The 24,185-nt window shown below is 35.6% G+C and overlaps 3 protein-coding genes across 5 annotated transcripts in view; 1 reads left to right on the plus strand and 2 right to left on the minus strand.

Annotated features, from left to right (window-relative positions):
- Nucleotides 1-130: 130 nt before the first annotated feature.
- fabp4a (fatty acid binding protein 4a) lies at nucleotides 131-1,900 on the minus strand. The gene is made up of 4 exons (XM_082186361.1): nucleotides 1,745-1,900; nucleotides 1,385-1,560; nucleotides 1,019-1,120; nucleotides 131-371 (listed from the first exon to the last, which is right to left on the minus strand). The coding sequence occupies exons 1-4, from the start codon at nucleotides 1,815-1,817 to the stop codon at nucleotides 318-320; spliced, it is 405 nt and encodes a 134-aa protein (XP_082042487.1). The 5' UTR covers nucleotides 1,818-1,900; the 3' UTR covers nucleotides 131-317.
- A 1,463-nt stretch (nucleotides 1,901-3,363) lies between these two features.
- On the minus strand, nucleotides 3,364-4,704 carry mrpl53 (mitochondrial ribosomal protein L53). Its single transcript, XM_082186362.1, has 3 exons — nucleotides 4,587-4,704; nucleotides 3,626-3,738; nucleotides 3,364-3,545 (listed from the first exon to the last, which is right to left on the minus strand). Exons 1-3 carry the CDS (start codon nucleotides 4,676-4,678, stop codon nucleotides 3,427-3,429), a joined length of 324 nt encoding a protein of 107 aa, XP_082042488.1. The 5' UTR covers nucleotides 4,679-4,704; the 3' UTR covers nucleotides 3,364-3,426.
- A 3,730-nt stretch (nucleotides 4,705-8,434) lies between these two features.
- The window catches only part of pag1 (phosphoprotein membrane anchor with glycosphingolipid microdomains 1), a 55,316-nt gene continuing 39,565 nt past the window's right edge, over nucleotides 8,435-24,185 (plus strand). For 2 of the 3 annotated variants that reach the window (XM_082185185.1, XM_082185186.1), the window contains exon 1: nucleotides 8,435-8,689. The gene's annotated coding sequence lies outside the window, so the exon portion shown is untranslated. The remainder of the gene's footprint in view (nucleotides 8,690-24,185) is intronic. The other variant, XM_082185187.1, reaches the window with a different exon arrangement.

Genomic DNA, 24,185 nt, shown 5'->3' on the forward strand with positions numbered 1-24,185 from the left:
CAAACGAGAAGATTATTCCTTACTGCGAGTCAACGCTAAATCTCTGGCCTAGATTTTTCGAAAACGTTGACACATGCATTTTGACTAAGCCTATGTTAAAACAGCAGGGATCAACAAACCACAACTCAGCTGAAGGCAAATAAAAACAACTTTATTCAAAGCATCATAAAGACTGATAATAAATGCATTTTAAAAGGGTCAGCACGCATTTGCTTTGGTGTCAAAAATAATAATTTTTCAGTAGAGAAATAACGTTTCACTTTGGCTTTTTGCTCATTGAACTGAGCCTGGCATCTTCAAATCCAGATTGGATAACTTCATGCCTCCTTCACATATGTCCTTACAGCCACCACATCACCCATAGTGCATTTCTGCCAAAAGAAGATATGGTTATAAATACCTCAAAAGATTCATCTGAGAAAGTAAATGGGAAAAATGGAAAAGTCTATCTGCAACAGTTCTGTACAATAGTTGTTAAGCATTACTACATTTCCATTTATATTGCACAACTCTTGCAAAAATTGAACATCTGAGAATGGAATAATTAGGTAACATTTTAAAATAACTTAGCTGTTAAAATAACTAATAGCTGTCCATGGTTACTGGATAAGGATTTTACTCATTTTATAAAGATTGCACTCACAAAGAGCAAACTATAGCAGAATAAAATATTTTAGAATATTATAAATTATAAAATCGTATATATTCAATACAGCAGCTTCCATAACCATTTTAAAATTTCTTGATAGTTCCAGTTTTTTATGGGAACTCTGAATATTTATACATGGAAATATAATAAGTTGCATAAAAATAAAATTACTTTTTTAAATAAAAGTGAAATCCATAATTTCTTCAAATTTATTTTCAAATTGCAAATAAAATTTTTTAAGTTTACACTATAAAAGGTTTAACAACATTGAGTTAGCAATTATTTTATAAGCACTATAATGTAATACCATTTGTTAATGTTATGACCTTTTCTATGACGTGTTTATAATAAATAAAAGAGCATTCTTACAGCTACTAATTTCCCATCCGTCACCTCCCTCTCTATCGTCGACTCCTTGCCATCCCAGGTCTGTTTCTGCACAAGTTTGCCGTTCTCAAGAGTCACGACAGTCTGCAGATAAAAAGAGAGAGAGAGAAGCCCGTTAACTTTCACAACTTTTTATCTTTTGTCGAATCGACTTAGATAATTAATGTTCAGATAACACAATATTTTGAGTTTCTGTATATTAAACCAATCTCCTTTGTTGTATTAACAAAAAAATATAATTTCAATTAACTCAAAATTTTAAGGCAACCAGTTAAACCAACAATACTTTTTTTTACAGTGTAGATAGCTTCAAACCACTGAAAATATTCCGACTATTCCATTACAAACCGTAGTCTTTCTATCATCAGCGGTGGTCTCCTCGAATGACTCGTTCAGTTTAAATTTGACCTCAGTAGTTTTGAAGGTGCTCTGCGACTTCAAGCAAATGAGCCCTTGATCATCCACACACACGACCAGGTTGGGCTTGGTCCGGTTCCCCACCTGACGAGTAGCGAAACCGACACCTGAAAAAGGAAACGTACCTCTCATTCACGAGACACCTTGACCATCAACAGAAAATTAATGCACGTTAAATGCACTGAAATTTTTTGCTCGAACTTTTCTTTTTGCATTTAACAAAATGGAGAGATTTGCAAAATAAAATGCATTTGATTTCTTAATAAATTATTCAATGATGAAGAATAATACCTATAGCCTTCATGTACTCGTCAAAGTTGTCGCTGGTGGTCATCTTCCATGTTCCCACGAATTTGTCAACCATTTTTCTGGATGATGATGTTCCCTGTCACTCAAACAACAGCTCAAAGCTCAGATTGGGTCTGATGTGATCGAATGACTGCGGGGTTTTTGAACAGCTCCTCCAGCACGTGCACGATCACACCAGCCAATCAGATCATCCGGCGTCATTGAGCGGAGTTCCTCAACCTCCCACCCGAAAACGCAACTCAGAACTGGGGAAGGGTTCGCATTTTTTTGGGACCACAAAAACGGTGTAATAACATTCACTGGGTCAGAGGATAACAATCACAAAGATCATTCACATAGAAATGCTTGAATAGTTTTACAATTGCGTGTTTTACCGACTATAAGACGAAATCTTTCCTGACTGAAAAGATGACCTTCCCTCACTGTGCCTGACAAGGTCTCATTTGTTAACATTATAAGCCTACATGAACAAATGAAACAATGAAAAACACTTCTATAGCATTTATTAATCTTAGTGTTAACCTCAGTATTTACTGATAGCCTACATATTAAAGGGATAGTTCACCCAAAAATGAAAATTCTGTCATCATTTACTCACTCTCAAGTTGTTTCAAACCTGTATGAATTTATTTTTTTCTGCTGAACACAAAAGAAGATATTTTGAAAAATGTCTGTAACCAAACAGTTGATGGACCCCATTGACTTCCATAGTATTTTTTTTTTTCCTACTATGGAAGTCATTGGGGTCCATCAACTGTTTGGTTACAGACATTTTTCAAAATATCTTCTTTTGTGTTCAGCAGAAAAAAGAAATTCATACAGGTTTGAAACAACTTGAGGGTGAGTAAATGATGACAGAATTTTCATTTTTGGGTGGACTATCCCTTTAAGTTCATGATAACCGCCTAGTTAATGCAGCCCGATCTAACATTAATATTACATTTTTTAACTAACATTAACCAAGGTTAATACATGTGGTAAAAATGTATTGCTATTTGTTAGTTACGAAATTGTGCATTAACTAATTAGACCTGATTGTATGAATTTTTTTTACAATTGTACTCTAACAACTACATACGTAATAACATGCTTATTACAATGAATATAGACAACTCATACATTTTTTCTAAGCATTCAAGAATAATTATTTCACAGACAAAAGCAAATTATATCCCTGACATTATTTTCACATAAATAATCATTCAGATATAGAGCGAGAAAACCAGACTCTATCAAATGAATGCTACTATTCATATTTGGCTATGTTCAGAAGGGAATACTGACATAGCATTTACTGTGCAGAATACACTTTATAATGCATTCCTTTCTCTAATAGGAATGATATGTAATAACAAACCTATAAATCTCCTTTCATGATTTTAAAGGTTTTAGAATATGATACCACACCAGAAATTCTTCAACACTAAATACATTATTTACCTGGATATGATGTAAAAATAATACACACACATTTGTTCAGATTCACATTTCCACAAAATGTTTGTCAGAGTGGAACATTAGATGAGTAGAGACGTGTGCTAGATTATAGAGGCCTGTTGATATACAAAACTGTACAGGATAAAGTGACTTCAACTCACAAAGACATGACAGATACCAATTTTATTACACATCTACGCACATATAAATACATATTCAACAATACACTATTTCTTGTCTCCTGCTTTAGCCTGAGGATCTTTAGCACTGCAGCGGGTCTGTAAAGCTGAGAGCATTTCTTCAGTGGTGAGTTTGGATCCCTTCATCACCAGCCTCTCTCCATCCACTGCAAAAGACCACAACTATGTTAACTGAATGCATATTTACAATATTGGAGTAACTCAGATGCACACTGAGGTCACTCACAGAATGTGATGTCAACCGTAGGCTCTGATCGGTCATGCTTTACTTCTGTGATAACTTCACAGTTCATATTTGTGGCTCTGACTTTTTCGGACCCGACCATGATGAGAAACTCTCTGCGGGAAGGAAAGGGACATAAGATATGCATGAGATGTGATGGAATGAAGTGTTTTTTGGGACTTGACAGTTATGCAGTGCGACTGACTTCTGAATTTATGAAGGTAATTTAAAAGTGGGCAGTTTGTCATCAAGCTTTTCCCAGATTTTGAGAATAATTTCATAGCAGATGATTCTATGGACATAAGGAAATTTGTCTGTAGAGTCAAGTGCCATGAAAAAGAGAAACAGAAATTTGGTATGAGGCTGGAAAGTAATGTACAAAGCATACAGAAATTGTACGTACTGTGCCAGTATACATAGTAGGGGAAATAGTATGAAATTACTAGTTAGTTCGAACATAGCAATAGTTCAAGTTCAAAACAGTTCGACAGCCTGCTGTAATTACTGCATTTAGGCTGAGAGGGGCGCCAGAGATCTCACTGATAATATAACACAACTCAAGCATCTGATCTACATTCGGTATCATAAGCATGTTCATGTAACGACTTTTAACAATAAATTCGCGTATTATCGCACATAATCGGTATATACTAGTGCACTTTGGTCCTCTAAACTGAAATGTCGGGTGGAGAGCAGTTCAACAGTGGCGACTGTTGCTTTAAGAACGCTGAAATCAAACGTATATAAACTGAGAAACACACGGTGACATCTAAATTATTATAATTGGCATCATATATTCCGTCCCTATGACCGCTATTACGGGATGACAAAAGACAAAACAAAAAAAACAGCAGAGCTCATGAAGTCATTCTCATTCACAAGATTTTACTGTAATAGACAGACCTGTTCTTTAACTTTAACCACGCTCATTTAAGGTAAATCGATGCATGTACAGTATACTTGCCTTGTGGAGCGAACATTAGTTTCAAAGGGGCAAAACTGTACAATAACTTTCTTAACCGCCTTTAACACTACAGCTCCCCTGGACGCCGCCATCTTTCTCTACATGACCTTTCACCTGCTGATGATGACGTAAGCACCCGGACTCGCCAACACAAAATATGAAAGCATATTCATTTAACGTTTGTGATGCCCTTTATTTTTAAGTTTCTTTATATATATATATAATTTTTTTTATTATTATTATTGTTGTGTGTTTCAAGTTATACTTACAAAATGTGAAAATGTGTAAAAGAAATGTCAAGAACTTGATATTGAATTCTGTAATTTAGAAAATTCAATAAAAATAAATAAATAAATAAAATAAAATAAAAATATGAAAGCATCACAAATTCTAAGTGAATTGCAACCTAGTCTTAAATCATCTGTTTTACTTCATTAAAAATAGAAAAATAGAAATTGGGGTATTAATGTGTTTTTGTTATTAGGAACTTTTTTATTCATCAGACTAAAAGGAGTAACTCAAACCCCAATTTTGCTCATTTTCAAACAGCCTTTAAATGTTTATTTAGAATCTATAAAGCTTTTAAAAAGAACTGTGTCTCTGTTGAATTAATTTATAATATTTTAATTTTAATTTCTATTTTATTTTATTTTACTTCGCTGTTTCAAATTGTACTAGCAACATGTAAAAATTGTGAAATGACTCCGAGAACTTGTTAATTTTTTTAATTTGTAAAGTTCAATTAAAAATGCATTAAAATCATATATTAACAATAAACAAATAAAAAGTGTCGTTCATTTATTATTTAATTCATTTAAATTATTATATTAGAATAATGTTTATAAAAAATATTTTATTGATAAAATATAATTTTGCCGTCAATATGACAGCTTATATCTGTACTTTTCTTCTAAGCAGCGCTGTCCATTCCATCAAATGCATTCAATTGATTTAAACAATTTATCTAAAACTCTGGGATTCATTGAGAGTCAATACTGTACTGGAAAAAAACTGTTGCAAATAAATACCGCCTGCTACCTCGTTTGTATAAGTAAAAAATATAAAATGTTTACAGCATGTTATTGACAAAACAGGAAGCACATCCAGTAGATGGCGCCAGTGGATAGTGTATTATTCTTTAGGACCCCACGGTTTACCTTCCACATCATTTTATGTTCAGTTCATTGAGTTCATTTTTTAATAGTTTAATTTTGCCGTATCATCCTTCACAAGCCCGTCCATAATCTGTTAGCCTTCAAATTTAATTAGTTTAAAATGCACTTTCAAAAAGAAATCATGTTGATAATGTCATTTTGTACCAAATAACCAGCCAAAACACTATCCTTCTAATATAGTATCAAGATCACTTTCATAACCTTCTACATCCGTTTGCAATTAAATGTCTCCAATAAAGTGCTTTTGACAGACCATACTCCCATTGTGACATTTTATAGAGTCCCTAAATTTGAGATGTTATAACAGAATTATGCAAGAGTTGAAATGGAGAATCTGCCCTGTCCTTTTAAATTGATTTATAGGAAGTTTGAATATTTAAACAAACAAGCACTTCAAAAATTCGTGAAGCTATTTCCGGCACAGATGAGGGGGGTCATGAGAGTGTGACGGTTTTGTCACAAGTCAGTCTTAGTCTTACACTTTAAATAAGAAGTGAATGAGTTATATCACGCTGAACAACATCTGAACTGATAGGCCTATTTCATAAGTATAAACAGACATATAATGTATAAGCCCTCAAGACATATTAATATGCTCATATATGCATTCAATTTGAACAGTTAAATTAGCAATATTTTAACAAATGCAGATATATTTATAAAACTCTTTGAACAGAGATCATTGTGATACATATTAATCAAACTCTTGCACAGGCCTACATAACTCTAGGCCAATATAAAATGTACAGCTTGAGCATTATCATGAACAATAGCAATATGTGTGCCTCTGCCTTATTGTGACACTTCTGCAGCTAAATAAATGTGAACACTATAAATGTACTATCGTCAGCACTACGTTCAGTTTTTCTGTTTTGAGGAACTAACAAATTGACTATTTCTCATGACACCAAAAACATTGCCCCTTACATACAGTATACACAAGTGTTTCACTAAGGCCCCGCTCTCATGCTTCTGGTGACCAAAGGGTTTCTTTCCTGAAAAACTAAGTGCACAGTTTGGTCACACATTAGAACTATATTTAGACACGAGCTTGAAGGCTGAACTTCCTATCAAGCCCTTTCTAAAAACAAGTTTCTCTTTTCCTTACTAAAACAATGACAGTGAATGCTCCTGCCACCATTACATCCAAAATAAAGAAAGCTATAAGCAGCAAAGGCAGAACCCCTGGGAGGAGTTAACCTTTTATAATGCATGTTAAAAGTTATTTTAGTATTGCTGTCATTGCTTTTTGTTCTAATTATAATTTTGCAGGACCTGATACTGAATTTGATGTCTTTCCATTAGAGTGACATTCAAGGTTCTTCCATGCTGATGGTATTGTTATGAAGTAAATCACTGTAGTATATTGTCATTGTATATTATATTGTGTATTGTATAATTGAATATTTGTGCGTGCACACACACATGTAAAAATGTAAATGATCAATAAGTTATGACAACATATGTTTTTACATTGCTTTAACTCATCAAAATAAGCAATTTTCAACTTCTTTAATAACTAAAATTCAAATATTTCTTTTAAGTCAGTTGAATGTGATTTAAGTTGAAATTACTTAAATATCCAAGTTGCTTGTACTTAAAATGTATTACAGTGACACACACACACACACACACACACACACGTCTGGTTCACTATCTTTGTGGGGACTCCCCATAGACTTAATGGTTTTTATACAGTACAAACTGTATATTCTGTCCCCTTACACTAACCCTACCCCTAAACCTACCCATCACAGAACACTTTCTGCATTTTTACATTTTCAAAAAAATATAATTTAGTATGTTTATTTACCCATTCCCCTCATGGGGTCCGCTGGCTGGTCCCCACAATGGAGGTGATCTCAGGTTTTACTATCCTTGTGGGGACATTTGGTTCCCACAATGTAATATAAATCAAACGCACACACACACACACACACACACACACACACACACACACACACACACACACACACACACACACACACACACACACACACACACACACACACACACACACACACACACACACACACACACACACACACACACACACACACACACACACACACACACACACACACACATCACTGGATAAACTGAAGTTTTTTTTTTTTACTATTATTCATATTTTTATGATAAAATTTCCCTTAGCAATCCTGTAGCTTCGTATTCCTATTGAATTGTTACAACAATATGACTAAACTAACTTTTGAAAAAAGCAGCAAAAATCTAATATATACATACAATAAAACACAATTTGAAGAAGAAAAAAACTAAAATACAATATCAAGTTCAGCTAAATGTTTCATTGTCCCTCCCACACTGACATATGTGGAGTTAAAATAAAATGTACAAGCTTGATATAATTTGTATATCAATAAAAAATATTTAATTGACTTAAATTTATATGGCTTTGCAAAACGTCATAATATAATATGAAAATACTTTAATATGGAACTACACACATTATTAAAGGCCTCGCTTAAAATGCAGCACGCAATTACTTTTCCTCACGACATAAATGTCGTTACTCTTTTATTTTTTCATTTTCACATCATCCACACCACAAACGGAAAGCAGCCGCCTGAACACACCCGCTTTGTTGCAGTGTCCGTATGAGCAGAACTACACCTCCCGTGACACATTGCGCGGCTGGGATCTGTCACTCCACCCCTCTGCATCTGTGAAGTGTAGCGGAGGATCGCAGGCACAGAGTCACAGCAGCGGACCGGTAATGTTGTGTGTGTGTGTCAGTGACACACACCTCAGTGCGCACTGCAGCTCTCCAGCCTCACTGGCACTTTCCTCTGTGATCATCTGTAAATACAGCATGTTGTTTGAGTGCTGCCCTGAGCTCGCGGAACCTGCGCTGATCATATAAACTCGAGACCGGAGAAACAGCTGATCCACGGATGCTCGTCTGGGGTAAGTGCTCCTTTAATATCAGCCCACCCGAACACCATGACTGGAAAAGTTGCGCGGAGGGAGAAATACCTGTAGTGAGAATGATCCCGTTAAGACTGTGACTACATGTACACTGAACTTCTCTCATGTAGTTTGCATGGCGCGCGTGAGAGACAGACGGACAGACGGACACTGTGTACCAGTGCTATTTATTTATACGACAGAATTCCCTGCATACCGATTGAGGGAAAAGTGGAATGTAACGGAATGAGACGGAATGAGTAAGTCTGGATGATTAGGTGTCAAAGATTCTACGCATAGCCTATCGATGGGTGTCATCTGTTGATTTCTTAGTTCTGCTCCTGTATGAGAGACATGGGATGTTAAATACTAGGCTATAGCCTACATGTGATTTGCCTTAAACAAGAATTAAACGTGTAAACAATCATCTCAAGACAGTGAGTTCATATAATTTATTGGATATGAGCAGACTTTCCACAATAATTTGGATTGTCTCTAAAAATTGTCCAGTGGAGTCATTATCCAGTAGCCTAAATACTTCATGCACTTTCAATAAATGAGCATTTATATGTGTATATATGAAGAGTTCAGATGCAAAAGCCTCTAAGTGCCATCTGAAATTTTCTTCTAGAATGATCATTTTTATCAAGCTCGTATATTTAAGTTCAGTAATTTCACTTAAATAATAATTAATAGGTAATTTTCATTGCCATTTAAGTGAAATTACTGAACTTAAATATACGAGCTTGATAAAAATGACCATTCTAGAAGAAAATTTCAGATGGCACTGAGAGGCTTTTGCATCTGAACTCTTCATATATGTATGTATGTAGGCTATGTATGTATGTATGTATGTGTATATATATATGTATCTTGACACCGAGGGTCTAAAGCAGTCATTAAATCATTTTAGGTTATTTATACATCATATAGGCCTATATATATATATATTAATAATAAACGATTATACCAAACTGCTAAATGTCAACATTTATTAGACAGATCTATTTTCCGCATGTTCATTTTATGGAGCCAATTTTAAACCTTAACATTTCCTGGTCAGAATAGGGCTAAGGGTAATGCTGCACTAGTTGCATGATAAAGGCTAAATGCATAACACGCATAACTCATCATTACATAGATCTGCCAGATGGTTATCTGCAAGTCAGCAAAGTGTGTAAATATCAGTTCACTGTAAATGTACCCTCTCAGCACAAAATAAAGCCTATTGCGACATAGACGCAGACAACATAGCAGGTTTTAAAGTAGGATCACGATACAGGCTATTGTCTTAAATCCATCGGTTTTCCCACATCTAAGAAGCATCAAAACAGTTGGATTGAGGTCAAACATTCGGGACAGAAGCCCTGCCTCACATGTTTATTAGGCAGATAGTGTTTTTCTGGTTGGCAGAGCAGAGATTCAGGCTCCGTTCCACTGCTGGCACTCTCGACTCTGCAGCAGTGCAGGTTTTACTCTGTGTCTGCACCTGTCCTTTACACTTGAGTTTCCCCCGACTGATTCTAGTATAGCAGAGTCCAGATTTCATGCTTTGGTACAACAAAGCATTGTCAGAAATGGTTTTTATTGTTGGAACTTTGGACTCTGTTCTGGCCTTGGAGCTGTTTCTCAAAACCGATGCAAATGAGCACCAGTGGAAGAAGGCTTTTGTATTCAGTATATGTCGGTTAGCACAGCTCTGGTGCTTCATGGAGTTTTACTCATAAATGTCAAAAGGGTGGAAGTGAAAGAAAGTGAAGTTTCCTTCAAAGGGTTTTAATCTTAAATGGAACAGAACTAGTTTGAAGTGTGAAGTCTGAAGCTGTTTTTGCCATCGAGAAACGTCTGATTGGATCCATGGATGTTTCTGGAATCTGGTCTATGGGGGGTGCGCTAAATCCTCTCAAATGGGACATAATGGGGATATCGTAATCTGGTATTTAATCCTCAATGCATAAATGGATATTCTCTACATTATCGTTGAACTTAATTGTATTGTTGTTCAGCGCTTGTTGCTAAGATACACAGCAGCAGATGAGATGTGATGTTCAATGTGAGTAAACTGAATAAAACCAGATGTTCTGCTAATGATCATTAAAGAACAAACAACCAGGATGCAAAAATCTGAGCTGCTTTGATTCAGTAGGAGTAGAGAACATTGCAGGTACAGTGGGTCAGTGACCCAAGTATATCTGTAGTCAAGGGAACAGGCAGCACTAGAATTCAGCTTTTCACACATGAAAGACTCAAGAAAACATTCGTTTAATTTCTCTCAAAACGACTGATCTTTTGTTGATTCATTCCCATTAAAACTATTGGTTGAACTTGAGGACAGCGTGTTTAATGTGTCTGAAGTTAGACTTTGGAGTGTCTAATATTTTCAAATATTTCAGACAGAAAATCTGTAAATAATCATGGCAGACAGATTGCAAATGTTACATAATGTTACTTTGACTAAACTGTAGTGTACATATGTCTATGCAAATGATAAATGCAAATTATGGAATCCACCATTAGTTGAGATAGCTTCCTGATGACGATAATGTTTCTGAGAACAGAATATGAACAAGAGCTGAATTTATTCCTCGAGCTCCAAGATGTCCTTGATGAAATGGTTTGATGAAACAGTTTTGCATTCTCGATTACCCAACAGTAATGGGGAAACACGAAGGACGATTGTTTAAGCACTAAATAAAGAGTAGAACATTCATGATGAGCATCCCATTTCACATAGCCTACTTATGAACACTTCTTTCCTGTTTTGTAAAATAAAGAGTGTGAAAATTCCAAAAAAGAAAAAAAGTGCACTTTAAAGGGTTATTAGTTCACACTGTAGACCCGAATTAGTTAGCAGAACTCAAAAAATTTAAGGCAATCGATTGGCTCAAATTTTTTAAGTTTTGAAATTCAAAGTTTAAGTAAGCAGAACTTAAGATTTTAAGTTTGTACTTAAACATTTCAAGTTAAGAACAATTAAAAGCAGAGTACACTATTTCATACATTTAACTTAAAACCTTCATGTAATCTCATTGTGAACACTTTCATTAGTAATAACTTATAGTTTTAACAAGCTAGTTTGCTAACATGTTATCATGCTAACAATAGTATGTTATACAGCACTTGCTGTATGAGTACAACAATATAAAGATTTTATTTGCTCTCAAATCAAGCCGCATGCACCACTTGTCACCATGATGGTAACTATCCTAAAACCAACAATAACAGAAATTCTTCTAAATTAGCATAACAAAACATTAATCACTACTAAATCTCCCACTTAACATTAATCTTGCACAAAAAAACCCCATTATATTACACTTAATTTTAGCATTTACTCTCCCATTCAAGTGACATCGGCAAAGCATGCTGGGAAATAGACATCCCAGCCGTTTCAGTTAAACTTAAGTTTGTTTAAATTAAAATAAATCATTTCATAAAACTCAAAACAATGAAACAGTTCAGTTTACTTAAAATATATCAGTTCTGTGAACTTGAAAGAAAAAGAAAGTGCTAAATACTCATAAAAGTTCATTTGACTGAACAAATTAGTTTAATTTAAGTTTGTCCTATTCAAACCAATTAATTATTTTGAGCGTTAGGGTTTACAGTGCACCCAAAAATGTTTATTCTGTCATCTTTTACTTATATGTCATGTCATTCCAAACCGACTTTTGATTCTCTTCTGAACACATATAAAGTTTTTAATGGAATCTGAGAGATTTCTGTGCCTCCATTGGCATTCCATGCAATTACCACATTGACGCTTCAAAAAGTTGGTTTAGTCCAATTTTTCTGAGGAGACACGATCGCTTTGTATGATGAACAGATTGAATTTAGGCTATTATTCACATATAAACATTCATCAACTCACACATCAGTTGTGGTAAACGGAAGCTCAAGCAAGTTCGCTTGATTTGCGAGAACCAATGAGGTTCATTCTGGTGTTATGCAGCACGTCTGAGCTTCCGCAAGAGGTTTGTTCTCGAGCGTTTGGTTGAGCGTCTGTTAATGTTCGCTGATCAATGTTTATATGTGAATAAAAGCCTACATTAAATCTGTACATCATATAAAGTGATTGTGTCTCTTCAGAAAATAGAAACTAAACCGGAAAAAACCCTTAACTGCTTATTTTTAAATAACAAATAATAACTGTCCCAAAAACTATCACTTAATAATCACAATAAGCATTTTAGAGAGCTATATTGAGTTTCTTGAAAATCACTCAGAAAGTTGGTAATCAAACAATTGACGGAAGCCATTGACTTCTATAGTGGGGGAAACAATACTATGGAAGTCAATGGCTACTGTCAACTGTCTGTTTACCAAAATTCTTTAAAATATCTTCTTCTGTGTTCAACAGAAGAACGAAACTCGTACAGGTTTGGAAAAAACATGAGGGTGAGTAAATGATGACAACATTTAAATTTTTGGGTGAACTATCCCTTACACATCATGGGATTTTCATCACAAATCCACACTATTACAAATCGTTTTAGTATACTTTGTGATAGTTTGGATTTATTATCAAAATGAAATTGCACGATGAGATCTTTATTTCATTGATAAATGATTTATTTGATAAATGTTTCCAGAACATAGTCTTAAGGAGTATAATTTTTTGAAGGTCAAAAGTGTTTTTAATTGAAAAATCACCCAACTGCAGAAAACTGCACAGCAAACCCAAAAATGTGTTGAACACGTTGTGTTGAACACGCATTAATAATTGACCCAAGACACATGTGAGATAAGTGACAGGTTATTGAGTTACTTTTTGATAAAGTCCAGTAACTGTCATTACAATGCTGTCTAGATGTAATACTCATTAGTAGATCATGCTGTGTTCCAGACACGCTGTGTTTTAATCTTTAAATGTAAGGGCATTGCAAAAAAAAAAAAAAAAAAAAATGTGTTACAGGTGTGTAATATACTATAGTGACTTTGTATGATTTGACATGAGAAGAACTGCAATATCTGCATGACACACCAGCATAGAACTCATTAATGACACATAAAATGTTAAATGATGGGAAGCCGCTGCAGTCAGTTGTTTCACTCCTGAGTCACAAAATGAATGTGACCAATTTCTCTCGCATGTTGCGTCGACAAAATGTAACGCTGGAATGTTGATTCTCTGCTTCCATCTGTTTTTTTTTCGTAAATCTGACAGCGTTAGCTGCCATCAGACATGTTTGGCCGGTCTCAGACACAACAGGGCTTGCCTGATCTTGTCGCACTCTGTTATCGAACGAGGGGCCAATTGCAATTTTCTCTGGATAACAGGGAGGTATGTTTGATTGCTGTTTTGTTGACTGCACTCACTCGCTCCACGCCGCTCAAATAGAAATTGCTTCCTGCTGAGGAAGTGTGTGACTCCTTCACGTAAAAACAGAGCAAATTTAATCAAACCAAATTATCAGAGTGGTGCTGGGAAATCTAAGGCTTCTTGAGAGCGTACATAATGTGCCACATCAAGCTCACCCTGTGTGTCATTTGCTTCTGTCCTCAATGGGTGGTCATGCTACAGATAACTGGACTATTACAGTAATGTGACATCCTATCGTGACTTCAGTGAGCTACTACAAAGCCACAGACTATCATGGATTAAATTCTTTTGTTATGATTAACATTTCACAGAGACAGTATAAACAAACAGGAGCCCTGCAAGAGGTATAACTGTTTTTGAAATAATAATCATAATTGCATACATTTGTAAGCCAACCTGGTTATTTATTTGAGCATAGTTCCCTTGGGGAATTTCTAATGGGTTTTTAGAATAGTGGTTTTGGATTTATGAGTGAAATAAGATCTGTGGTTATTATTACTTGAAGAAACTTCGTTCTGCTTCATAAATTACACACGGTCATACCTCGAACATGGTTTCAAAACCAAGTTGCTGACAGTTGCTAAGTAGAACTGCAATGGTTTTCTGATTTATCAAGTATATCATTTCACAATCTTGTAGTAGCTGTAGCCCTTGTGTAGAAAGTAACATTTACAGTATATATGGCCTGGGGCACACAATGATTTCAAATTTACATTTGAGGTATGGTTGTAATTTCTGTTGTACAGCAAAACATGAAATGCTAATTGTCTTTTGGGTTTTAGGACTACAAACTGAACAGTTGAATGCTAAAAATGAATAGATTAATCATAGTCCAGTGTTTCCTGCACTGCTGAATCCGTGCCGTTGCTTCTTACGGCTAAATAAATGAAGTTGTGAATGTGAGTAGTCTCAAGTGCATACTTCGGTACTTCAGAAGAATTGCAAAAAAGCAACAAAAGTCAGAATCAAAACTCTTGTTCCTTTATTGTATCATACAAAAAGGCTCATAAAGGCTCTGGGTTCTGGTTTGAATCAGTCAAAAAAAAAAATCTATATTTGACTTGCTTACTGAGCTGTAAACTATTATTATCGTATCTTTAAATGAAGCAAGTTTTGTGTACTTGAGGTTTGTGAGATCTATATCAGTATCATTACTGACTAGGTGTTTATATGACATCATTTAGTTAAAGATACACATTTGCATGTAGCGACGGACCTAAACACTGATGCTCATGTGTGTTTATGGATTGTCATTCAATTATGTTCTTGCAACAACTGATGTGAAAGGTTTTAAACAGTGTGTCTTACCTTCATGTTTATGACTGATTTCATTGAGAGAGTTTTTGGGTCTGTGGGAATGTCTGAGGAGCTGTAGACCGGGGTTAGTTTGGCAAGCTGCCCGTGGGTTTAGATGGCACACGGAGGGTTTTCAGGCTCTCTGCTTCTAACCATTCAGCCACACAGAGAGCCAAACACTGCCGTCCAGTGCTGCCTGTTTGAGAACAGACTTTAGAGTGAAGCTGATTTGTTTATGAGAAATGAAAAATTATGGTTTATGTTTTTCCCTCTTTTGCTTATGTTTTCATTTTAGGTGAAATGTCATGCCATGTGTAGACACTGCGATGCAAAGATTACAGCGTCTGCCCTGCGGGATGTGGCTCATGACCGAGCCATACAAATGTTCTTCTGTTTAGTCGTCTTCAGAAGAAAATGAAGGGAGGCATATTTACTCACTGGCTGCATTCAGACAATGTTTGTGTTGTTAAACAGAAATGTGTGAAGTCAGGTTTCTGATGTGCTGCTGAAATAGCAAGGATGGGAATTAAGGAAAACTGCTATGACAAGCGATTTAAGCTCATTTATCGAGCAAGGTTTGTGACTAGGGTTACCAGGATCAGCAGAGAAAAATCTTTTTGGGAAAATTAATTTTTCTTATTATTTTTTTTTATACCACATATGCCATTTGAGAATTAAAGGTGCTCTAAGCGATCCCGGGAGTCGTAACTTCTTGTTGACATTCGAATTGTTGTCAAACAAAACGGAGGCTAGCTAGACCCTCCCTCCTCCTCATCCCGTCTCCTCCCTCCTCCCCTCCCTTCCGTCATAAAGGAAAGTCAAAATAGTCACTACAAACAAAGTTACATTTTACTGATACTTCATTCAATGTGTAATGTCACCAAGTTAGATAAATGCTTTTATATATTGCAGAACAGAATGCAGAAAAAGAGAAACATTATCTTAATCGTTTGCCACCTGAGGTTATAACTATAGCTCCCATACAAGGACGCAATAATAGCAAGATAGCGTTAGCTTCGCGTTTCCCAGTGAGCATAAACAACGGCGGCGGCGTAAACAAATGTAGTCAAAGTTGTCAATAGCCTATAAATGAACATTCAAATTCATAACAAACCGTGGGTGAAAACAATCATTCACACAAATTGTCGCCCTACTGTGAATTTGCTTGATCATTTACAGTAGAGATTGAAACATGCTGAACATAGCTGAAACATATATGTTGTATTCACCAAAGCTAACGCTGACTGCATAGTTCTAGCTAATTACATCCTTGTGTTGGTTTGGCGAACATGAACGTCAGTTAAGAAAGATGGATTTACCTGTTCTGCAAAAACAGAGCAACTATGTCGGATTGGAAGCCCTTCTGCCGGCGGAGTTCTCGCCACCTTTCGAAGGTTTTTCTGATGTAAATTCGGGACTTCACGCGTTCCTTATCCTTGTCCCTCTTCTTTGCAATTTGTTCATCGGAACGTCGTCTCTTTAGTCGTGTGTCGGCCATAATTCAAACTTCCCTCTTCATGCTTCTCTCTCCTCCACATCCCCTTCATGTGCACGCGAACTAACCCCCAAACCACACCCCTCAAATACTTCTTGTCGGTGATTGGCTGGAGCACTGTTTGTTGTGTTTCGTGGTGCGGGTGAGCCCAGTTTGTTTTTGTTGCCGTTTGTGGAGCCTGTGGTGTCTAGAGAGACCGCGTTTTTTTACAGTGTGTTCGGGGGACAGGCAGCTAGCGGATAGTGAGGAGATGTTTGCTGTATGTGACACAAAATGTTTGGGCCTAAAAAACGTGTCGCATCACTTAGAGCACCTTTAAGTAAACTTTTGATGGCCTCGCTTTTACATACTCAGTAACTCTCCTTAAAGTGACCCGACAACAATCATAATTATGGATAATTTCTGTAAAATTGCACTTAAAACATACAGATCCTTTATAGACTTGCATTACAAAAGAGATGCTGAGGTAGAGTTGTTCAGTTACATTTTAAGGCGGGGCTTGACAAGGAATTGTTTGTGAATGTACACAAATATTTTTTATTTCTCATCTGTAATGTTAAGCACTGACAGTTGACAAGTTGCGCTTTCTCGGCTGACAGCGAGTTGACACCACAGTGTATGTATTTTAGTGTATGTTGCGCATTCAAGAGCGACACTGTGATCATTTACATGCGATCAGCTCGTGACCCAATGTTTTCATTGTGTCAGAGCGGCTCGGTTCACAGTTAATGCTGTGAATTTTTTTGTGGATAGATGATTACGTAATTTCACTATATTTGTAATGAGATGTGTTTAGAGTTGCAAAGGGCTGAACATTTCCAGTAAATTTCCAGGAACTTTCCATGGGAAGTCAAGGTGGGGAATTTTGGTAATATTACAAGTTGGATAATTTACGAATTAATTGAAAATTTGGGGCCATTTATATAAACTGTATAATATACAAATATAAACATTTTGTTTGGTAATTAGCAGACATGCATGCAAAATATTTTTATTTAAAAAAGATTTTTTTTTTTTAAATCTGGTTGTTTTAACTAAGATTATGCTGCAATATTTTTGTTCAACTACATTTAAGTTCCCTGTTATAGGTTATCCTGCAATTTTTTTCAAATTGTAAGTTCATTCCCATCAATTCCCATTCATTCCCTTATATTTACGTTAATTCCCATGGAAAGTTTCCAACTTTTGGAAAATTATTGGAATATTGCAACCCTAGATGTGTTTGTAAACCCGTTGTCACAAACTTAAAAGGTCTTCCTGCAGTTTTCCTCCAAAATAAAAGTGTGAGGGTTTAACTCCTGCAAGAGAAGATATTAAGCATTGTAAGTTTCGACATAAGTAATACAAATTAATTTTTTATTTTAAATTGCAGTTGTATTACAATAGTAATATATTGTGCTATGTTAGAATTATTATTATTGATATTATTTTTATATAATCCCCCTCAGTGGTATCGAAAATGGTATTGAAGAGATATTTTTCATTGTATTGAAGTTAATAGTGACAACACTAGATGTTTGAGTATACAGTAAGTTGCCAAAATAAGGGACAAACTGTGTTCTGTATGGATTTAATAGGGCACACAAATATGTTCCTACGGACAGCTCTGTGCAGACGGCTGGCTACCCTATTTGCATGATTTGCGCTCAATTCATTTCTTTGTCCCAGTGGACGTAAACTTCCTGATCACTCTGATCTGGTGGCCGCCATCCTGCATGGGTAGGTGGGGGTGAAAGGGGAGACCATATCTGAAATGTTATATTGAAATAACCTGCTTGCAGACTAGACTTTTCTTATTAACTAACCCTCCCCATTTCCTTTCGTTTCGGAAATGTGTCGTTATCAACAGAGGGCATACTGTATTAATAACAGGCCTTGAAAAACAATGGCTAGCTAATAGAGAGCTGCCCTAGCCACATCTGTGCCCAAACAACTTCAAAGAACTAGTGTGTGTGTGTGTGTGTGTGTGTGTGTGTGTGTGTGTGTGTGTGTGTGTGTGTGTGTGTGTGCTTATGACTGGATTACTGGACATTGGATCAACAAGAGAACAGGAAGTGCATGAGAGTTTGGCAGTAGTGATGTCTACTGGGTGAATACCTTATTGCTGGAACTGATCTGTAAACGTTGCACTGGGTAGTTTGAATAGTTGAGTTGAGTTTCCATTTCGGAAATAACTTGAGGAAGTGAAACTAAAAGTATTCTCCAGTGGTAAGTGATGCTGTGAGATGTTTGTGTACATGTGTGATCATGACAAAAAAAAAAAAAAAAAAAAAAAACCCAGAATAGAAGCATACAAGTACTTGTCATGGTTAATTGCAGAAGATAGAGGTCATAAGTGTGAGGTCTATTTTTCAGTCTGTTATGTTTTTTTATTGTACTCTTTTCATATAGACAGAGAAAGTAGCTCCGTTCTAAAAACCCAGTGCCTCACTGCATACAGTCTTCCTAGGCAGCCTCACAACTGAAATACAACCTCAAATGGGACTGATTTGGGATAGCTCTACACAGACAGGAAGTTTCTGAACCAGAAATCTCAAACATTGCTCCTCAACTATAGTGCTCACAGTTCATTACATTAGAATTTGGTGTTAGCATGTTGCTAAGCTAAAAGTACCTGATGGAGTGTGAACCACAAAAACGCACAATACTCTAGATTTGAAGTGGAAGTTCCGCCTTTTAGGATGATTTTCACATTGGATAGAACAGGTTTTCTACAATTTGAGGAAGAAGGAAAATAATAAATGCAACTTTGAAATATGTTATATTGACAAACAAATTAGGTTCCTCATTTAATTTCCTCACCTCATCCTATTTATTCCTCATTCAAGCAAACTAGTGTTCAAAAGTTTGATGTCAGTAATATATATTAAAAAATATATATACTTCTATTCAACAAGGACAGATTAAATTGATCAAATGTGACAGTGAAGACATTTATTATATTTTCAAATGAATGCTGTTATTTTGAAATTTCTATTCATAAAAGAATCCTTAAAAAAGCTCACGGTTTCCACAAAAATATTAAGCAGCACTGTTTTCAGCACTATTCATGACAATAATAAATGTTTCTTGAGCAGCAAATTAGCATATTAGAATGATTTCTGAAGCATCATTTGACACTGAAGACTGGAATTCAGCTTTGACATCATAAGTCATCATAAGTTATGTTTTGAAATATATATATATATATATATATATATATATATATATATATATATATATATATATATATACTGTATATATATATATAAATAGAAAACGATGATTTCAAATTGTAATAATACTTCACATTATTACTGCACAATTTTTACTGTATCTTTGATCAAATAAATGCATAAGTGAGCACAAGAGACTTTCATAAACATTACCAACCCCAAACTTTTAACGGAAGTGTAGAAAAGATGTATACCGACATAGAAAATAGCTTCCTGATGAGATGGTCACAGAGTGAACTGACTTGCCTTATTAGGACTTTAACAATACACAGATGAGCACAAAAAAACACAGAAGTATTGCGTGACAAGGTCCCTTTTTTAATAAGATGAAGCTTTTGATCAATGTTTTTCAGTATTGAATAAAATAGGAGGACATTTCATCAGGTCACCATTGCAATGCATTCTGGGATTGTCTTCTCCTCAAAGGATACATGCGATGCTGCTTTAGAATATAGACAAAATGAGGCATAATTATGCTGCTTAGTAATTGGTAACATGCCAATGATGCCTAAAACTTCTTGTAAGTTAAGCAATAAGAGTTCTTGTGAATTGTCTGAATCCTTACCAGGATGAAACCAGACAGCACAATAACGTCATTTGCTCTAATGGTCCTGTAATATGAATAGGCCACATCATTGAATTTCCCTCATCTCTTTGCTTTCAGCAGTGTATGTCAAAGCAAATCAGTAATGGGAGCACAACAGCATGGTAAAATGATGCGATTAGGGCCATTACCCATGTTATTACATTATTTGTTGCCACTGTGCCCATCTCTGGGGCTGTTTTCCGACAAAGCAAGTATAAGTCTATTCAAAGAAAGTGTTTGTAAGCAGTAGAAAAAAACAGCGGCTGGTGGCTTGCCAGGCCAAGACAATATGGAAATGTCTTTCACTCAGTCCCGGACAATAGCTTGGGACTCCATTGTGAATCAGGCTTTGCCATAAGAGACCCCTCTGAAAGACCATGTGACTGAAAGCATGCTGTCATGCATTGATTTTGGTACGAACTGAAGGAATGCTTTCTTAAATCGTTGTATTATTATCAGAAACATGTTCCCAGTCCCACTTTTCAGTCTTGAGGTTCCTAGGAATGTGCACGTTTTGTGAGTGGGGGGATTCCCTCCAGGGAAAAGGGTTTTTCATTGTCAGTTTTTTTTTGTGTGTGTGTGTGTGAGTGTGTGTGAGAGAGCGCTGATTAGTGTGACAACCATTGGTCTACAGACATTATTACGATGATAATGGCCCCCGTTTTTGATGCCTTCATAGTATCCGCTCACCAAAATAATTACCGGTCATGCTAAAGGAATAGTGCTGGGGATTATGCTAATTCATACCAATGTGATTATGTGAATGAGCTCTTCAATTAATCTCTCTCTCTCTCTCTCTCTCTCTGGGTCCTGCATGCTTGTATGGCAGGATAATCTGTCCAAATGATACCAGTGTTTGTCAGCGATTGCCTAAATGGAGCAGCCCTCTCTCATAGACACATATGGCCTGAAAGAGCTGCAGTTGCCTCCCTTTGAATTAATGATCTATCTTTCAGCAGACCAGACTGGTTTTAAGGCTCGTTTCTGTGGTCCGTCTCCCTGTTATCTTTAATCAATGTGTCAGAGCTGCTAAAAAAATTCAGTTTTTAGAGTTTCACTGCAGGAAAACTCCAGCACTGAATTTTTGATCTATGGTTTCTCATATTCCACAGCTATTGGAATTCTCTATTTTAAGCTTGGAGATCATCATTTAGAAGTGAGAAAGCCTAATAAAGCCAAAGATGTATGGTTATGGGTTGGTCAAATTTGATCAGCGTTCTTTCATAATTCAGTATTTTTGTTTTGTTTTCTAGTAAAAAATAATAATAATCAAAACCTCCTCAAAACAATATAAATGTACTAATTAAAATGATGTCACTGTAAAAACAAAAGTTGCTGCCTTTCATTTTTTAAGTAATTAACTTTGATATTTAAGTAATTTCAACTAATCCTTACATGATAACTAGTCATTGCATTAAAATGACTAAAAAATTTGTTGAATTTTGAATAACTTAAAAAAAAATATAGAAAATTGCTTAACTTATTTTGATGAGTTAAATCAATGTAAAAACTAGGACTGGAACCGAATATTTAAATATTCGTTCGGTGGGTTGGTGTTCGATTTTCAATTTTGGGATTTGAATTTATTTTTTATTTTTTTCGCACACCTGGCATCCCCCTCGAAACGGTTCTCATTCGCGCTTGAATATGTTTACACTATAAAAGCTGGCGAAATACAATAGCCTACTCTTTTTTTACAATTATCTTATATAGCCTAGCCGTTTTTATGAGGATGGACAGTTGAAGAAACCCAACCTCGTTATACTATCACGCGTCTTTGTGTGGAAATATAAAACAAATGTTTTTTAAATATTTAACTTTATTATATTATTTAAGTTACCAATACCATTATTTACTGATATTTATTTCAATGCTTTACAGGCTTTAGTGTGTTTTTTTTTTTAATTGACGGAAGTGCTCAAATAAACACGCATGTCTGCATGTTTGAGCCTCGTTTATTTTTTTATTTTTTTATTTCCCTCCGAAGCTTCGAATATTCGGTGTTGATTAATACCGAAGCTTCGAAGCTCAGAAAATGGTATTTGGACCAGCCCCTGTTTATTGTAAGGGCCTAACTTATTGATCATGTATTTTATTAGATAATAAAAATCACTAGATTTTGTTGTTTATTGCTTAAAACAAGCATTAAAGTTGAGCAGTTGTGCCTAGAGGAAAAATTTTATTGCGTTTTCATGGGTCAAGAGACTTCCTGTAGTTTTTAATTTTGATTTAACTTTCAAATGTGAATCAACTTTGTCTCATATATTTCTCTTAAAATTCCCTGGCTGAAATAAAAATGGACACAAATTAAACATTCAGTACACTATAAAGATATTATATCGAAAACAGACAATGACAAAAAGATTTTTATTTGGTCTTTGACTAGTCTTTTCCTAGTTCAAATATCTACAAATTCTTAAAACGATCATTTTTAACTTTCAGAAAATGTGTATTCATTACTGCACTGGCAGATTTGGTTACTTGTTTAATGAATAACTTAAAAACAAGTGAAGAAATTTCCAAAGCAATAAAATTAAATACTAATTTTAAAGATTTTTTTTGCAATATAAAATTAATGTGGAGAGCATATATAGATGTGTCTCATATCATGACCGTGCTTCATGCAGGCCAGTCAAGATCTTCCAAACCAGACTCAGTAAACCTTTTACTAATGGAATCCTATGAAAGCACCCTTTTAAAAGCAACTGAGTCCCGCAGAGGACTGAGCACTTTAGCAAACGCTCATGCAGAACAGAAGAAAAAGCAGAAGAAAACCTGAGAACTGTTTTTTGTCCAAATCTAATGAGATCTTCAAATCAGGATGTCCCTGGCCTACTTGTAATCAACACTATGTGAAGTTTGATATTTGACAGGTAATTTAAAAGAAACATTTAGAGGAAGAGAAAGGAAGAATGAGGGGAGGGAGAGGCGTGTGACTCAGGGCTTCTTTTTTTGAATATGTGGCAGCAAATGGAGAACAAATGGTGGTGGCAGGAAGAAATCAAGGGCAAGTAAAAAAAAAAAGGAGCGGACTCTTGTGCTGAGGGTTATTCAGGATGTATGAAGGGGAAATCCTAACGATAATCACACACCAGGAGATGACCGAGAGAGACCCGAGGGTTATTTAGTAAGAGACATGTTGTGTAATGTATCTTTAATACAATAGTATTTTATCTTACTGCATTGGCAAGTTTTAAGCATAAACCAGTGGAAAAAAAAACATTCTTTGAAAACTGTTCTTAATATTTAATAGTTGTTTCAAACCTGTATGAATTTCTTTCTTCTGCTGAACACAAAGGAAGACATTTTGAAGAATGTCAGTATGCCCATTGACTTCCATAGTAGGAAAAAAAAAATACTATGGAAGTCAATGGGGTCCATCAACCCTTTGGTTACCGGCATTCAAACACATGCTTTTTTTTTTTTCTTTGGAAGAACACACGCTGATGGATTGTGCATAGTAAGACCAGGAACGCTTATTAAGAACGTAATTAGGGTTCATTTTGATTTCATGTTGACTTCAAGCATCCCTCAAATTTCAACAGATTCCTGCTGATGGGGTTGAAAGTGTTTCTCTTTCA

This window comes from Leuciscus leuciscus (assembly GCF_965113295.1).
Source record: "Leuciscus leuciscus genome assembly, chromosome: 12".
NCBI classification, from domain to species: Eukaryota; Metazoa; Chordata; class Actinopteri; order Cypriniformes; family Leuciscidae; genus Leuciscus; species Leuciscus leuciscus.

Excerpts from the sequence above, each read along its gene's own strand:
- fabp4a (XM_082186361.1), bottom strand. The coding sequence starts at position 1,817 with ATGGTTGACAAATTCGTGGGAACATGGAAGATGACCACCAGCGACAAC. Across the intron at positions 1,561-1,744 it reads CGAGTACATGAAGGCTATAG|GTGTCGGTTTCGCTACTCGT; the intron begins GTATTATTCTTC and ends TTCCTTTTTCAG. Across the intron at positions 1,121-1,384 it reads CTGATGATAGAAAGACTACG|ACTGTCGTGACTCTTGAGAA; the intron begins GTTTGTAATGGA and ends TTTTATCTGCAG.
- mrpl53 (XM_082186362.1), bottom strand. The coding sequence starts at position 4,678 with ATGGCGGCGTCCAGGGGAGCTGTAGTGTTAAAGGCGGTTAAGAAAGTT. Across the intron at positions 3,739-4,586 it reads ACTAATGTTCGCTCCACAAG|AGAGTTTCTCATCATGGTCG; the intron begins GCAAGTATACTG and ends TCCTTCCCGCAG. Across the intron at positions 3,546-3,625 it reads TACGGTTGACATCACATTCT|TGGATGGAGAGAGGCTGGTG; the intron begins GTGAGTGACCTC and ends GGTCTTTTGCAG.